General features: G+C 35.6%; 1 protein-coding gene across 4 annotated transcripts in view; it reads right to left on the bottom strand.

Moving 5' to 3' along the window:
• The window catches only part of LOC136037094 (uncharacterized), a 138,678-nt gene that overhangs the window by 44,363 nt on the left and 75,108 nt on the right, over positions 1–19,207 (bottom strand). For all 4 annotated transcript variants that reach the window (XM_065719545.1, XM_065719548.1, XM_065719546.1 and 1 more), the window contains 2 exons: positions 8,585–8,759; positions 3,279–3,346 (listed from right to left, as the gene is read on the bottom strand). In XM_065719545.1, the coding sequence (XP_065575617.1) occupies positions 3,279–3,346; positions 8,585–8,759 (243 nt within the window). The remainder of the gene's footprint in view (positions 1–3,278; positions 3,347–8,584; positions 8,760–19,207) is intronic.

The following is a 19,207-nucleotide window of genomic DNA, read 5'->3' on the forward strand; positions in this document are numbered from 1 at the left end:
CGTTGTCAGTGGCGAATTTTTGTTAGATAGTAAATCTATTTCGGGAAACTGATCCAAAACTATTAGCAACATCTGAGGAGGCAGAAACAAGCTTTATATTTCTTTAATAATATTGAAAAGAAACAATATTGAACAGAAACGTAACCACCGTCTTTTCATCGTAGCTAATAACAATAGAAGTTGGCAAGAGCCTGGTAGTAAGGTGACAGCTTATGAGGCGATAGGGCTATGGGGATTGGACTGTACATGTAAAACAAGTTGTTTTTTTATTAAACACATTATATTTTTGAGAAAATTATCCCAATAGCCAATTTCATTTTTGTTTTTCAAAATCAATAAATTGGTAGAACATTGGGTTAAGGCAGCTGCTTCAACACATGCCCAAACTAAGACGATATCCCTGAGGTGACGGTAGAGCGCATATTAATTCTTAGCAAGAAGTCCGTGATCTTTTCAGGATCCAGGAGAATTTGAAAGTACCATCGATTTTTTATAATAATAATATAATATAATTTGTATTGGACAACTCGAGGGTCATATACAAAAGTCATAATTACATAGCCTACATCTAACTGCAAGCATATTAAAATCAATACAAAATGCTAAGTGCCTCTATTTGCGACACTTGCGCATTACTTCCATCGCCTTCGCCACAGAATTTCTCACCATAGCAATCATTTGTGGAGTAATTGATCTAATTTGACGCATTCCCATTCTATTACATACCTTTTGCAAAATAGTAGTTATGAGATAAATGAACAACTTTCAAAAATGTTAAGCTTATCTTTAATAAAGTTTTAATTGGACCTTTATAAAAAGACAGTACGACAAACTTGTTGCCATGTAAAATACAAAATTGTAGCAAATATTCATATATCTTTAAAACTACCGTTCAATAACCATGAAGTTCCTTTTTATGTCGAATTGGTAGCATCAGTAACAGTAGTGAAAAAGTGTGACCATAGCAATAACACTAATCCCACAATAAGTCAAACTTACGAATTGAGAGAATGTTTTTTGAAGATTTTTACTATTCGTAGTACAACAAGGGTACTACAAACAGATGTCAACATAAACAAATAGTAACCTAGGTGATTTTTGCACTACTTTATAGAGAAAACAAGCTTATCAACACTAACCAAAGTCGATATTACCGACCCAAGGGAAAATGGGTCAAAATTTGCCTTAACAGGGCGGAGGAGGGGGCTAAATGCCTATAAAATTATTTTATGGTGATATATAGGAAGGTATGTCTTCCGTGGGGCTATTGGGGCCATAGAAAACGAAAATGAAGGTAAAATTGGTCCAAAAGCAGCATAATAGGGATTCAAACTTTATTGTATATTCAAACAGAGGGTCTTAACATTCTCAAAATTTGTGCACCCACTCTCAAGTGCATCTGGCAGATCTTGCTTGTTGCCCGTACACAATCAGGTCCGAAGCTGGAGCGAAACAGCAGTCTCGTCCTTGTCCAGTAGAGATCTTAGTGCAAAGAAACCGTTTTAGTTCTTACTTCGACTCTATTAATCTTCTACTCCATTGGTTGCTGAAGTGAAACAGTAATCTCGTCCTTGTCCAGTAGAGATCTCTCTCAGTAGAGATCTACAGTCTCAAGTGCATCTGGCAGGTCTCGCTAGTTGCCCGTACATCATCAGGTCTGAAGCTGGAGAGAAACAGCAATGTCGTCCTTGTCAAGTAGAGATCCCAGTGCAAGGAAATAGTTTTAGTTCCTAATTTGACTCTATTAATCTTCTAATCCATTGCAGTTTCTGAGAGTCATGAAGTACTTTTATAAACCAAGTAGCAGTGACTCAGAAAGATACTTGTGGAAAAATTTGGGTCTGCATTGCTCCAAAGCTTGCAAATCATGTAGAGGCGCCTACTGTCACAATACCTCAGTCGTCAAAGACGATAGCAGCCGCATTTTTTGGATTTATTCGTTTCTTCGTGTTTCATGATGCGAAAAAAAAATTTAAACCAAAGTCAACAAGTTCATTTCCTAATCTTTATAGTGACCAAGTTTGCTATAGGAATTAATAACCCCTACTAGGTTTGCCTTAAAGGCTAGGTATTTTTTTTCTTGGACAAAGTCTTCGAATAAGTTGCTGTTTACCCAAAAAGAAGGTAAGTTTTCGCATGAAAGCAAATAGCGGACATAAAACATAAACAAACAGAGATTACCCGAAATATGAGGGAGTGGCTTTCCATCTGAATCTCCATTAGAACAATGTATTTACCCATAAAAGGAATTATTAAAATTTATAGCGGTTTCAGCTGGAGGTAGCTTCTACACAAGCAACATATAACTTATGCACCATAATATTGCAGTTGTTCAGGTTGTATGTCTTATTCTTTCCATGTTTCGCCGTCTTCGGTCAAGGAAGCCCCCTGAGAATGACATGTTACTGACTAGAATAGGTTTTTTATGTTATTTTTCAGAAATAACCGTCCGACTTCAAATATTAAAAGGGAATGTCCAAATGTACATCTATTTTACTAGTGATGAGGTATTTTTAGCTTCATTTTCGTTTTTTGCCACTTCACTTAGCCCTGAGAAGACATAATTTTCTATGTATTACCACGAAATAAATTTTTTAGCTTTTTATCTTTACTCCGCAATTTGAGGGGACATTTCGCAATTGCATTTGATATCAATTTTGGGCGTTAATAGGCTAATCTTATAGGCTCATTTTTATTTACTGAATGATATACAATTATCTACGTTACAATTTGTTTTTAAATATATAACTTCCATTAAAATCCAAATTACCAATGAAAAGTGATCAAAATCATAATATTTGCGCAAATCTCAGAGCTCAAAGGAAATCACGAAGTGAAAATGCAGTTTAATGTTCGTTATTTGATTTTCTAATTACTACAAAATTCAGAAATATCAGATTTATTATTAAGTGAGGCAACAATGGCAACACCTGTTTGTATAGATGTTAGATTAAAAAATTTGATGAACCTTGTTATCTAGGATGGAAAGCAAAGCTGCGGCTATGTCCATCGGTCCCTTGACTATATTCCAAGACATTTGAAAACATTTCTAAATTATTTGTGTAGCCCCAAATGTTGGGGGCTACCCAAATGTTTAAAATTCTAGAATCTAAAATTCTAGAATCTTGGTTGTTGACTCATTGATTTGACTCACATACAGTTGTCTAGCTAGAAAGAACGATTTTATCATAGCCCGAGTTTGCTTCGAGACCTTAATTTTACTATTATTAATCACAAAGATGTTAATGAGCTAAAACTGAATTGTTAACTGTACTTACTAAGCTTTCTCTCAACCCATTTTTCATGTCTATCATTCCTCCGAGACACAGGTCTAGGACGGCAAAGCCTAGAAGACAATAAGACTCTCAAAACAAAGTTTTTAGTTTATTTTAACTAAAAACATAACATATGTATGTAATAAATAATTTCCTAGACTATACTTGCTAAGCACACCAAGATGAGGAAAAAACTGAAGACGTAACCCATCCACCGTTACATGGAAAGGGTCTATTTATGGTAATGGTTGTTTTTTACGTTCTACTTTATTAATTTCAGTGGTTTTGTTTTACGATCTATTATTATTGTTCGATTTTTGCCCTGGTGATGGCTGAGCGGAGGTCTCAGCCGAAATATTCGCATTGTATTTTCCCTTTTTCACTGGCTGAATATATCCTCGTTTTTTCTTCTTCTTCATTTTTCCTCATTTTGTCATGTATGTATATCTTTATTTGTATGTATGCAGTCGTTTATTGGTCAACTCCTATGTTTTGTCTTATGACATTTTTTGCAGTTTTTCTTTTTTGTTGTTTTTCTTTGATCCGTGATTGTTTTTGCTAACACGACGGGTTCTCAATAGACTCATTCATTCAATTTAAATCAGGCCCAGTCATACCACAATTTCTTCACATTCAACAAGAATAGTATAAAAGAACGAAAAACATGACAGGTCTAATCAGACCACCATTTATTCAGATTAAATAAGAATGAAAAAGATACTATAATTAGAAACAAAAGAAAATTCAAGAATTAACATAGCCTGAAGGTCTTGAACGAGCATGTTTATAGTCGCGAGGAAGAATACAGCAGTATACTGGTCACTAAACAACAGTGAAAAAAACCTCGATCATCAACTCTGGAGTTTCACAAGGAAAAATTCTTAGATTACTCCAAGCTGCAAGTTAGGGTAATTTAAGGCAATACATTATTTGGAGAAATAGTTTTAATCAGGTTTTGAGGCGATTCAAACAGCAGAAGGGCAGAGGTGTAGCAACAAATCTTGTGTAGGAATCTAACTTAATCAGCGACTACAAAATTAAGAAGTGCTTCAGACTAAAGGTTAAGTTTCAAACCCAAACCAAAATTTTTTGGAAGAATATTCTCATTCTCACTCTTCGCCCAGATCCTCGTTCTAAGTTCCACTCCTAGCTTAGTATTGCGAACTATTTAGGAGCTAGCTTTGTATAGCAGCACTAATTAGCTTACTTAGTGACAAAGCTAGGGCGCTCAAACATCTTGTTGGGACTTTCTGGAACTTCTTTGAAATTGGTAATGTTATTTTAAGAGGAAAAACTAACAAATTATTTTCGTTAAAATAAAAATTATTTTGATCGATGCTAAATTCATTGGTACTTCACCTATTTACTGTTACCGTCTTGCACCAAGTTTGTAAGTATTAAATAAAAAAAAAACAAGTTTTTTTAACTGAAAATGAGGAGCGACATTAAAACTTCAAACGAACAGAAATTACTTCGTATATGAAAGGGGCTGCTTCCTCATCAACGCCCCGCTTTTTACGCTAAAGTTTGACTCTTTTTCTTAACTCTACTTTTTAAAACAGTAAAAAACTTTAGCGTAAAGAGTGGGGCGTTGATGAGGAAGCAACCCCTTTCATATACGAATTAATTTCTGTTCGTTTAAAGTTTTAATGCCGCTCCTTACTTTCCGTTAAAAAAAAACTTATTTTTTTTTTTATTTAATTTCTGAACGTTCTTGAATCAATGCAAGTTTTGATTTTGGCTCTTCGCAGATGAATAATTAAAATGAAATTTGGATATTTATTTCTATTGACTAAATGGCTTTCTCATAGCTTTGATCGAATAATTTTGAGAAAAAAGGAGTGGAGGAGGAGGCCTAGTTGCCCACCGATTTTTTTGGTTACTTAAAAAGGCAAATAGAACTTTTAATTTTTTACGAATGTTTTTATCAATAAAAGATATACGTAACTTACAATTTAGCTTACGTAACAAACTTCTGCATTCTCATGTTTTTATTACGTATATGAGGGGGTTCACCCCCTTGTCAGTACCTCGCTCTTTACACTAAAGCTTAAATTTTGCCCCTATTTCTTAAGAATGACCCCTGAATCACAAAGGCCGTAGAATACTAAAATAGTTGAAATTACTAAAAATACTTTAGCGTAAAGAGCGGGTATTAGGAGGAGGTGAGCCCATCATATGCGTAATAATTTTTTTTCGTTTTAAGTTTTAATGCTTCTCTTTACTTTCAGTTGAAAAAAACTTTTTCATATTTATTTTTTCATTTTTTTTTAAATAATGCTAGAAAATCCTGCGCTCCCTACATGAAAATCTTCTCCCCCATGACAAATTCCTCCAAGGAAAGTTCTCCTACATATCCCCCTATTGTAAACCCCCCCAACCTAAAAATCCCCCTGAAAACGTCTGTGCACTTCCAAATAACCATTACTATACGTAAGCATTGGTAAAAGTTTGTAACTTGTAGTCCCTCCCACGGGGACTGTAGGGGAGTAAGTCGTCCCCAAAGACATAGTTATAAGGTTTTCGACTACGCTGAATAAAATGGCTATCTCAGAATTTTGATCCGGTGACTTTGGGAAAATCATTAGCGTGGGAAGGGGCCTAGGTGCCCTCCAACAGTCACTTAAAAAGGGCACTAGAACTTTTCATTTCCATTAGAATGAGCCCTCCCGCAACATTCTAGGACCATTGGGTCGATATGATCACCCCTGGAAAAAAAAACAACAAAAAAACAAACAAAACAAAGAAATGAACACACATCCGTGATCTGCCTTCTGGCAAAAAATACAAAATTCCACATTTTTGTATATAGGAGCTTGAAACTTCTACGAAAGGGTTCTCTGATACGCTGAATCTGATGGTGTGATTTTCGTTAAGATTCTATGACTTTTAGGGGTTGTTTCCCCCTATTTTCTAAAATAAGACAAATTTTCTCAGGCTCGTAACTTTTTATGGGTAAGGCTAGAATTGATGAAACTTATATTTAAAATAAGCATTAAAATGCGATTCTTTTGATGTAGCTATTAGTATATAAATTTCCTTTTTTTGAGTTTTGTCTACAATTGAGCCGGGTCGCTCCTTATTAGAGTTCGTTACCACGAACTGTTTGAAAGATACATAAATTCTGAAAATTCAACATTAAATGACTGCACAGAACAAGGATCCTTGAACACTAGACACTAAACACTATTTTGAATTAAAATAAAAAATTATTTTGAGTGATGCTAAACTCATTGGTACTTCGCCAATTAATTGAGAATTTAATGACGCAATCGAACTTTTACAATCGCAAAATCGAACTTTTAAAATCGCATTTGGTTCAGTGATAATGGGCGTAAAAATCGACACTGCGAAAACAGCAATCTTCGAAAACTACAAGTTATAATAAAACTATAATGTAAAAAAGGATAAATGGACACTAAGTTTTCAAGAAAAGACGCATAAGTTCTAAATATTCAACATTAAAGGACTGTATAGAAACAGGACCCTTGAACACTAGACACCAAACATTATTTTGAGCGATCTTCATGAGTCATTACGTCGAAAACGGACACTATGAAAACTGTAATCCAGGAAAACTGCAAACTATCTCCATCCATCGCAACGTCGAAAAACTAACATTACAAAAATTGTAAACTATAATGTAAGACACCAAATAGAGCAATTTTAAGCGATGTACCAGCATCACAAAGTCAAAAAATAAACACTACGAAAACTAATCCACAAAAAAAAAAATGTAAACTACAAGAAAATATTTGAAAAAAGTTGAACTCATATTATGGTTAAAGGGATAGACGCGTGAATTCTGAATATTCGACAATATAAGACTGCATCAAACAAGAACCTTAGAGCCATGGACACCAAATAACGCAATTTTTAGTGATCTTAATATTTTAGTTTCTTGAGGGCAGAATACAGCGTACACAAATAGAACTTAAAAGAAAGAAGAATATTCCAGCGTCAAAATAGCCAATCACGAACATTCTGCCGACGGGATTGTAAATAATTTCGAGTTCCACGATGCAATTTCCCCCTTAGAGTCGAGTAATTTATGCCACGCGTTCAATACAGCTTATTATGATCAATTCCAATTGATTTGTGTCATTGACAGTCAATGTGAACCATTATCATTCAAAGAGAATACTTTTCATTGGGTGTCAGAGATGAAAATCAATTGCAATTCATAGTAATAAGCTATATTGAACGCGGGGCTGGTCATTGGTATCAACTAAAAGAAGCACAGCAATTTAAAAGTATTTCTTTAGAAAATGGTCAGCCAAATTAACAAAAAATCATTTACTTTCTTGGGAGTAATGCCTTCACTTTCCGATTCCTTCATTATGTAGAGAAATAATTTAAATCCATCTTTGTTTTCTAAGTTCCTTAAATTAAATGTCCTTGCCCTTTTTTCACAATTATTAAATTGTTGAATAATTCGGAAAGAGATTTTCTTGGATAAAATGGTCAGACTTTATAAACCTCCAAACAGCCTAGTGCATCCTCAGATGCCCCTTTTTGCTCCATTTAGGCACCATAGCACATTTTGGCCCGGTTTCAGTATCGGCCATGATTCATTTCTTTTGGTATTAGGGGCATATCTGCTGGCTTTCTGCTGGCCTTAGAAGAGTTCACTATATAAAAATTCCAGTGTGTTGTATGTTTCTCGTTGGGAGAGAAAGTGCCGTGTAAATTAACTAAACTTCTGTTAATTAATAAAATTTGACTAATGAATTAGATTTCAGTTCTACAGTCTTCTAATTCATAGATCGAAGTTTTTTTTTTTTTAAATCAAATAAAATTGTTAGAAAAAATTATGTACATAAAATTAGGTTTAATAAAATTAGTCATGGTGGCAACCAAACAATTAAAAACAAACCTTTTTGGAGTCACTTACATCAAAATATCAAATATTATTCTGGGGAAAAATGAAATTTTCACATGTTGATTTCCACGGTCGTCTATACTAAACCATAATAATCAATGTTTTTGGAGGTTAGTGGGGTGCAAAATGATCCAAATGGTGCATTTATTTTCTTTTTGTCTTAGGGGTATCAGACCAAAATGGACCCGCCTCCCCCAGCCCGAGTGCAGGAAGCACAATAACTGTTCAATATTGCTCTAGCTGGAGACTTGCTGAAACAGCCTACATGATTTTCCTCGGGAAAAAAACCCAACTCGGCGATCAAAATTTTGAATCTATGTATGTTTCATGAGCAGTAACTTTCAGTTCGTAATTAACAAGACCCGTACATATCTCCCGAAATACCGATCAAGATTATCAAGTTCACAAGAATGGAAGGGCAACTTACTCTTTGCCTGAGTATTTTCTAAGTTCCGTGGCTAAAACACAAAATTCTCCAAAGGTTAAATAATCTTCTGAGTCGTCAACAGGTCTCATACAGGATTCAGAGCATTTTCGATGAGGACCAATACACTTCCCATGATTTCTATCCCTGTCACGAGCACATTGTATCATCTCATAAACTATAAAAAGTCAGTAGTATATATTAGGCTATAGAACAAACTGGAAATAAAAGTAAATGGCCAGAATTAGCCTTTACTTTTTAATGGTAACAAAAAGAGCTGATTGAAACAATTGAAGAAAATTTTCTAAAAAAGCAAAAATAATTCTATTCACGGACTTTAAAACATTTCAGCCGTAGCACATTCAATAAAATTCATTTGTAAGCATTTATATGTGTTTTATTTTGTTTTCATAGTTACATACATTATTCCCAATTGGAACACGTCATTGTATTGGGCCGAACATTTTTTTTCCGATATTTATTCTTGTTGATTTTAACCTTACCCACCGTTTTCACTGGTTTTGGGAAATGTGCGGGAAGGCCTTCATTTAAGTTCACATTTGTTGTCTAATTAATAATGTAAGTATTCTTGCTCACAAAGGTCTTTCTTCTACTATTGAAATTGAGAAACTCTTTTTATGTAACTTTTCATTTTCTATCAGAGACAACTCTGTACCACTGCCTAAGTAAAGAATCATAAGCTTTTTACGTATTATTTTTCCCCGGCCACGTCGTATAGAAGAGGTGGTCGTAGAAGCTTAGAAGGGGGCTCATTCAATTTGAAACTGACAGTTCTAGTGCGCCTACGAATAAAAATGATTGGAGCAAAACCAGCCCGCATACCAATTTTTGCGATCCGGCCTCAACATACCCCTAAAACCCATGATCAGCTTGTTGAGATAGCTGCTTTGCTTAGGATAGTCAAAAGATCCGACGAAGTTGTCTCTGGGGACGGTATGACCCCCAGAGCCTCTTGGCCGAGGGGCGTAAATTATGCTGATTCCCATTTGTTCACAGATAGGTTTTACAGGTTTTATAAATATCATCTTGAGTGTCCAGTGGCTTGAAACTTTCCGGGATATTCTTAGGGCAAGAAGATTACATATTCTGGTGTATGATTGGGGCCTGTTAGGGGGGCCAGGGACGGGCAAAAATCTCATTTTTTCCCAATTATATTGAAAATTATAGCCGTAAGTACTTGGACTGAGAGGAACCCAATTTACAAAAAGAAAGTTTCGATAAAAAAAATGCTATCCAAAAAGGGCCGAAAAGTTTTTTTTCTGGGCCAAGGGGACCCCATCATAAAAAGAGAAATAAAAAAAACGGGTCTCTCCAAAACGGGGTCCAATAAAGGGCCAAGTATTTTTTTTTTTCTTTTTTTTTTTTTTTTTTGGCTACTTCTTATGGAAGGAGTGATCATAGAAACATTGAAATTTAAAAAAGCACCAAAAATGACAAGAGGGCAACTAGTCTCCCTCCCGTACCCTACCATTTTCTGCTAAATAGACCCCCCCCTCCCCTGTAAAATCCATACCATCTTATCAAAAATCTGAGATAACGATTTTCTTCCAATACATCAAAAGATCTATCACTTATGTCTATAGAGTCGACATTACCCTCTTAGCCCACGGGTAATGGCCTTACAATATGTAAATTATCCATTTTTTGCCGGAGAGATTTTAGTGGAAAAGGCGGATATGTTTGGTCTTGATTGTCAAATCTGTTAAGAATTTTTAGAGAAAAACTGTCTGTAGTAACTGTCTGTCAAAAATCTGTAGAATTATGACTTTGGGGAGAGGTGAAGCTACATTAAAAGGCGTTTATGTCGATCCAGCCAATGGAAATACCAAATCTGGAATATCTCTGGAACGACCGGGGCAATGGAGTTGAAACTTTCAGGCGCAGTTGGAGAAGGGTGGGAGGTTGGGCAAGCAAACATCATAATTTTGTTTTAAGAGAATCTAACTCAACAGTCATCTTAGCAGCGTAGAAAAGTCAAATACGACATTTAGGTGTGAAAAAAACTCAATACATAGATTTTATTTGCATGAATTGATTTATTGTATATAAATTTTGGTTACAGATTGATTTAATTTCAAAATATATATTTTATTTTGTAATAAATAGACAGTTTATATAGCTTTTTTCTTCAATATTATCCGATGGACTCTTCAATTCGGCCAATTCAAACAGCGGACATTAAGTGAATCAAGCTGTATGTGCATCGAGCGATATAACCTCAAAGTGCATCGAGCAAGTTTCAAAGATATGATTCGGTAAGTGCATCAAGCTGTATGTGCATCGAGCGATATAATTTTAAAGAGCATCGAGCAAGTTTCAAAGATATAATTCGGTAAGTGCATCAAGCTGTATGTGCATCGAGCGATATAATTTCAAAGTGCATCGAGCAAGTTTCAAAGATATAATTCGATAAGTGCATCAAGCTGTACGCGCATCGAGCGATATAATTTCAAAGTGCATCGAGCAAGTTTCAAAGATATAATTCGTTAAGTAAATCCAGCTGTATGTGCAGCTAGCGATATAATTTCAAAGTGCATCGAGCAAGTTTCAAAGATATAATTCGGTAAGTGCATCAAGCTGTATGTGCATCGAGCGATATAATCTCAAAGTGCATCGAGCAAGTTTCAAAGAAATGATTCGGTAAGTGCATCAAGCTGTATGTGCATCGAGCGATATAATTTCAAAGTGCATAGAGCAAGTTTCAAAGATATAATTCGTTAAGTGAATCCAGCTGTATGTGCATCGAGCGATATAATTTCAAAGTGCATCGACCAAGTCTCAAAGATATAATTCGGTAAGTGCATCAAGCTGTATGTGCACCGAGCGATATAATTTCAAAGTGAATCGACCAAGTTTCAAAGATATAATTCGTTAAGTGAATCCAGCTGTATGTGCATCGAGCGATATAATTTCAAAGTGCATCGACCAAGTCTCAAAGATATAATTCGGTAAGTGCATCAAGCTGTATGTGCATCGAGCGATATAATCTCAAAGTGCATTGAGCAAGTTTCAAAGAAATGATTCGGTAAGTGCATCAAGCTGTATGTGCACCGAGCGATATAATTACAAAGTGAATCGACCAAGTTTCAAAGATATAATTCGTTAAGTGAATCCAGCTGTATGTGCATCGAGCGATATAATTTCAAAGTGCATCGACCAAGTCTCAAAGATATAATTCGGTAAGTGCATCAAGCTGTATGTGCATCGAGCGATATAATCTCAAAGTGCATCGAGCAAGTCTCAAAGATATAATTCGGTAAGTGCATCAAGCTGTATGTGCACCGAGCGATATAATTTCAAAGTGAATCGACCAAGTTTCAAAGATATAATTCGTTAAGTGAATCCAGCTGTATGTGCATTGAGCGATATAATTTCAAAGTGCATCGAGCAAGTTTCAAAGATATAATTCGGTAAGTGCATCAAGCTGTATGTGCATCGAGCGATATAATCTCAAAGTGCATCGAGCAAGTTTCAAAGATATGATTCGGTAAGTGCATCAAGCTGTATGTGCATCGAGCGATATAATTTCAAAGTGCATCGACCAAGTTTCAAAGATATAATTCGGTAAGTGCATCAAGCTGTATGCGCATCGAGCGATATAATCTCAAAGTGCATCGAGCAAGTTTCAAAGAAATGATTCGATAAGTGCATCAAGCTGTATGTGCATTGAGCGATATAATTTCAAAGTGCATCGACCAGGTTTCAAAGATATAATTTCGATAAGTGCATCAAGCTGTATGTGCATCGAGCGATAGAAAATTGTCGTCTTACGTTGAAACTGTAGAGACTGCAGGACAATAGGGAATTTCAGGAGTTTCAACATTAAACGAAAATAAAAAGGCAATTACTTGGGTTTATCAGCATATTTTACAGGGCTCAGGTTTGTTTTTAGATTGTGTTTTCAATCGGTCAAATCTCACTTGGGAACGAGCTTATTATCCTACACCTCTTTTCCATCGGAAACCGCTCTTAACTATCTTCCTACAAATGAGAAAAATCTCCGGTTTACGCTAGCTAAACTTTGAGCCAATTTCTGCTTCGCCATCTCTAGCGGGATAAAAGGGAATGTAAAAGTTGTCCGTGAATAGCTATCAAATGTCATGACTGTCCAACGCTTTAATCTAAAAAAAAATTTCAATTTTTCAAGGTAGCGAGGAAAATAAGTTTTTTTTAGATTTGGAGCTGAAAACTTTGTTTTAGTTATTATTTTCTTTTTCAAGTTGGAGAAGCATGAGAATAGTTAGGGATTTTCAAGTCGACCAGCTTGCAGTGGGGGCTTTCTGTTACGTTTATTGTTGATTTTGATTATTTTTCCAGGAGGCAATTAGTTTCCTGGATGGGGGCACTACTACTCTCAGCTATATCCGCGACAAAAAGTGATATACATGTTTTCAACAAACGCATTCAAATTCAATGATCTCATACCCAAACGAGTTTAAAATCAACCGCTCCCACTTCGGAGAATCCATATTCATATCTGAACGAAGGGGGATGGGGGGCTTAATTCTATTTTTGACACCCTTCCCTTCCACGTAAGAAAACTTCTCGGGGTGGACCTTCGTACATTCGAAGGCATACGTGTAATATCAAAAACATGGTATAACATACACGTGCATGGTACATACTAAGCACCCTGAACAATATGATTTCGTAGTCACATCTTAAAAACTACATTTTAATAAAACGTGATTCACAAAGAATCTTTTTTGCTGAGGAAGTATTGAACCATTCAATTTGGTCAACACACCTTAATCAAACAGATACCAAAACGGGTGCCAAAGAAAGCGACAAGCGATAAAAAAGAAGAAAAGACATTGGTGGCGATCCAAGAGTGTTCGTCATGTGTGCGTTATGTACATTTGCTATATGCGTATTAGCATTCATTCATATTTCTATTTCTTAAACAGCTTTAAGGTCTACAGAAGTGAGAGCTCTATGAACAGATAAAACGCCAAATTGTTCACGTCCATTCAGATTACAATAAAGAACATTTTAAAAGGAGATATACCAAGGTTTTTATTTTAATATGTTAATCAATTACTGCCTTTACAAACTACGTTTAAAGCTCTGTAGAAAAAGCCAAGACAGATTGTCCGAGTGAGTGAGAGGCAAATCTGGCACAAGCCCTTTTTAGGATTGTTCAAATATGATGTCATTTCACTTGTTGACAGATAAGTCTCTCATCCATTCGTCCAAGCGTCATTCCTCAGGGCAGAACTAAGGTAGATAGTCATAGAACTAAAGAAATGAAAAATTTGGGTTGATTTTGGGTTGACGCGTGACAAACAATGTCCATTGGACTTATATGCAAAAGCTGGGACTGAATTTGCTTGGACTCACAGGCGAACAAGTGAACCTAAGCCTGTTTAAGCCTAAGCCTGGAACAAATAAACCTAAGTACTGTCTCTAACACTTAATTATTAAACCTAAAAAATTGGTTTTCTTTTTAGCATGATCTTGTTCTACGGATTAGAATAGTTATGTATACATAATATTTACATTTTTAGAAAATCTTATAACAAAACAATAGAGCCAGAAACACTACGTTGTAATAACAAGTGGGCGAGGACCGAAGGTCCACAGTGCGAACCTTGACGATTGACGCGAGAGAAGGACAGCGACGCCGGAAATTAAAAAAGGGTTCGATTAAAATGGGTATGAGCAAAATGGGTACGACAAAATAGTAAGATCCATTTTATGTAATTAGGCTCGTAAACGTTTTTTTTATTTTTATCAACAGAATGCACAGAGTCAATTTTTGCCCAGAACAGAGTACAACCATATCAGACTAGTTAAGAGTCTCGAAAAATGTCTTAAAACTGTCAAAATGTTTGCTGAGCCCTGTCGCTGATTTTGGTCTATTGCTAGGTGCCTCTTGTGGACTGTGTATCGGTGCGTGCTGGAACAAAGACAACTTTATTAGAAGAATAAACTAAAAGAAAGCTGACAGATGATGTTTCCTTTCTTGGATCAAATTACTAGCAGTGAAGTATTTTGCAGGATTGTGGAAAGTTCATATACTTTTTTTTCTTTTCATTGATATATATATATATATATATATATATATATATATATATATATATATATATATATATATATATATATATATATATATATATATATATATATATATACTAGCTGTTGGGGTGGCACTTCGCGCCACCTCAACACCTAGTTGGTGGGGGCGCTTCGCCCCCCAAGCCCCCCCCCCCGCGCGCGTAAGTCGTTACGCGCCACATTAGTTACGCGCCATTGTAGTTGTGTCCCTGTGCCCCACCTGTGAATATATATAATATATATATATATATATATATATATATATATATATATATATATATATATATATATATATATATATATATATATATATATATATATATATATATATATATATATATATTTAACTACGTAAAACTTGCGAATATACAACATTCTTGGCTGTCCCATTGTCTGTGCATATAAATAGATTGTCAGGTTTACCGACTCTTGAACATACCACATATAATTGTCCATGGGAAAAACAATCTGTATTCAGATCTATACCTCATTATTCTAATGATTGCCCTTGAGCTTTGTTGATGGTGATTGCTAATGAAACATTCCCTGTGTCCCCGTCGTCATTTATATATCCCCCTGTGCCCCCGGGTGTCCCCGTTGTTGTTGTTTCCCTGTGTCCCGGTCGTCATTTGTGTCCCGGTGTCCCAGTCTGTAATTTCTCTTTGAGTGTCGCGGTCGTCATTTATATTCCCTGTGTCCCGGTCGTCATCTTTGTCCCGGTCGTCATTTGTGTTCCGGTGTCCCGGTCTGTAATTTCTCTTTGAGTGTCCTGGTCGTCATTTATATTCCCTGTGTCCCGGTCGTCATTTGTGTCCCGTGCTTTGTTGATGGTGATTGCTAATCGAACATTCCTTGTGTCCCGGTCGCTTTCTCTTTGAGTGTCCCGGTTGTCATTTATATTCCCTATGTCTCGGTGTCCCGGTCGTCATTTAGGTCCCAATGTCCCGGTCTGTAATTTCGTCAGTCGACAAATATGACGTCAGTCGACACACAAACATGACGTCACTCGACACACAGACAAGTTATTTTTATATATACAGATATTGGCCCCTGAATTATAAAAAAAATAGGCGTAAACTTATAAAAGATCTTGGACCGGTAAATTTACGTAAGCTCTGCGAACAAATAGACATACTGTAGCGGGAGAAAGGGTATGAAGAATCGGATCCCTCGCGTGCCCTTGACAATTTTCTTGGAATAATTACTCCGATATTTGAGTCTACTATCCCCTTGAAGCCTACTAGGAAAAAAGAACGAGATATTCCCCGAAAACCCTGGATTGATGATGAAGTTGTTGAAGCAATAAATGCTCGTAACCCTTGCTTCTTGAAAAGTTTAAATGACTCATCTGAAGAAAGTAAAAATGAATATATTCGTCAACGAAATTTAGTGAATAATTTAAGACGTTCTAAAAAAAAGAAATATTACATTGAAAAATTTAATGAGCAAAAATGAGATATACGGGGCACTTGGCAGACTATTAATGGCGTGATCAAAGGCACAAGTACACATAATGGCCTCATAAACGGTATCACTATTAAGGGTGTTACAGTAACTGATAAGCAGTAGATTGCTGACGAATTTGGTAAATTTTCTCTGGTATTGGAAGCAAAATCAAGGAAGACACTTGCCACAGAGACCCAGCGAAAAGTGACACGCTCTTTGAAGATAATCGAGGAGAACATCATAACTTTCAATTTGAGAAAGCATCAATTGAAGAATTAGTAGAAATTATGAAGAATTTGAAGTCAAATGCTGCTGGTATTGACGGTTTGAATCTGAAAGCATTCAAAGCAGTTTCAGTAAGAAACCGTTATTTATCACCTTCTTCGAGAATGTTTTTTATCCTGTTTATGGCACACATACGATCTAAAGTTCACTAGAGCCATCTAGCATGAGATCAAAAATGACGACAATTCCGCAAAACTTAACACTTTCAAGACATTTTTTTTGATGCTCCTAAAACTGATTGCTCGACTACTCATTATTTTTTTTTAATTATTTCTTGCATTAATAATTTTAAATGCATGCTGCTTTCTAAGATCATTCAGGACTATATGGGCACTGAACTGTTTTCATTTATTGTCCCTGTGCTATCTACTGTCTACATTCTGCCTACTGTTGAAGTTGTGAATCAGTATACAATTTTCTGCCTTTGAAGTATAGTGTTTATCAAAATTGACACGCTTGAATTAATCAAGAATCACCCAAATTCAAACAAAATACGAAAACTGACAATTAAAAAACTCACATTGTGAATACGGTCGGTCTGGTTTTTCGAATTCTATGGCTTTCACTATATTTTTTTTAGTTTTTCTGTCCTAGCGTTCAGTGGGAAAAATCTTTCTATTGCTCTACATTATCCTTTTGTATGCTAAAGTCTAAATTATAGTAAGCATCAATTCTGCAGGAGCTTACAGATTTCCATAGTGGTTTCTATTTCCACCCTTACAAGATTGAGATTTTGAAAAATATATTCAGTTTAGTATTTTCATTAAAAAAACATTAAAAAGCAAAAAACTACTCCCCATAGATTTTGAAAAAAAAAACTAATCCCCTTAATTTCCATGAATTGACACCACTGGGGACTAAGATTTGAATATTTTCATAGTAAGCTTTGACTCTCTACGGAAAAACTCACTTATACAAATATGTCTGTTTCTAACATCAGTTTATGCATTTTCCTAGCCCCGCTCCCTAAGAAAAAGGAAAAAGGAATGAAAACTCTTAATTTATATATGTCTTCCTTAAAGGAAGGAAACAGTGGACACATAAGGCTAGGCTTAAAGAAAGGCCAGGCAACCGCCACTAGAATTAATACTACAACATAAAAAATCTTCAAAAATGGGTAAAACTGGCAAGGCGAGCCTAAAAAAGCTTGGCAATTATGACTAGAATTAAATTACATGGGGGCTGGATAACTAAGACGGAATCGCTCATTTTTTTTTCCACAGTGATGCTAAGGTTTTATTTCAATTTTATTTGAAAAGAAAAACTAAATTCTGGGAATGGGAAAACACTTTATGGGGGTAACTTTATAATACCAAATTGGTCAATGTTATCATATAGTTATATAACAAGGTTCATATATAAATTAAGAGTTCAGTAAAAATCTTGTACTTAATTTGAAGAGGTTGAGAAATCATGTTACAAGATTCGAATGGGCATAAAGTTGGGAAAGAGGTTGGAAACTCTCTTGCCATGAAAAAGAGAATAGACAGCTAGCTTTTGATATTAGAAAGTCATGAGATATTAGAAATTTTGATATATTGCCAAGATTTGAAAAAATAGAAGATTTTAATAACAAAACTAACAAAAAAATACCATACCTTTTCGACAGTGACGTAACTAAAAAAAAAATGTTCGAGATAGCATAACAGCTGTTTTGGATGATTATGATATTTTATTATCAGCTGTACCTTAAATAATTAGGTTTGCTTGCTTGGAAAATGAAAATCGTTTTCACCATAGATATTACTTTTCTTCTTCTGGGGACGTAAGACACATTATAATCCACAGAAATGTCAGCAAAATCCCGCCACAAAACCAAAAGTCTCATGCGCGAGCATAAGCAAAATCTTCCTTCAGTCAGATAAGTGACGTTTGAAATAATATATAACCCTCCCCTCTCCTTTCAAAGAAAATTTAGTATATTACCGGCAAGGGCAAAGATTCGAAAATAGCTTGTCAAACCATGCTGAAGCTGAGCAATGAGAAACGATCACCGACATTCCGTCAAAAGTACTAATTAAAAAAAAATATTTTCCAAAAATAAAGTTTTTCAAACAAAAATAAAGAGCCATATTACAATCCAAAACAAGCATAAATAGTCTTAGAACAATCCAAATCACCAACGGACATGAATTAATAAATGAAAGGCAAAAATGTCTCATTTTTAGGTGAAGCAAAGCTTTATCGATTTTCTTTTCTTTGGCAAATTACAGCCTCTTTGATTCAAGAACTTTCATAGACAGGTTTAAGGCAAATCCAAAAAAAAACATCTGACACTATTTTTTTTAGTTTTTTGCAACTCAGGATGTAAGTTTCAAGCCATTCGCAGAAAAAAACTGTTCAGGGCCAATTATTTTTTCTTTTTTGGGGGTATTGGGATCCTCTTAACCCAAAGACTGAGGATATAATTTTTGTGCCAATAAAAAAATGGGCCCTTTTCGGGCCCTCTTTCTAGCAGGAGAGTCGATGGCTCCAGTTTCTTGTAATTGTCTTTACCTTGGCCAGAGATTTACCATTGCAAGTTTCCACATGATAAGAGAAAGCATAAACTCGCACCAGAGTCAAGCGTTTTCCGCCTCACCTGACACCGGGATTCAAATGCTTAATGAGAATTTGTTTTACCTTAAGCTCCCCAAACTCACGGTCAGAGATGAGAGACAACATATTTCAATTTCCACCCCCTCCCCCAACACCCTTCTTCTTACCAAAAAATATTCAGCCCCTTAATACAGGCAACGATTCTCGAAAGTTTCAACCCTGTCAGGAAAAAATTCATTTTGACCATTTTCTGGTCCCATGTTTAGGGGGCTGATGCCC

Source organism: Artemia franciscana, chromosome 16, assembly GCF_032884065.1.
Source record: "Artemia franciscana chromosome 16, ASM3288406v1, whole genome shotgun sequence".
NCBI lineage: Eukaryota > Metazoa > Arthropoda > Branchiopoda > Anostraca > Artemiidae > Artemia > Artemia franciscana.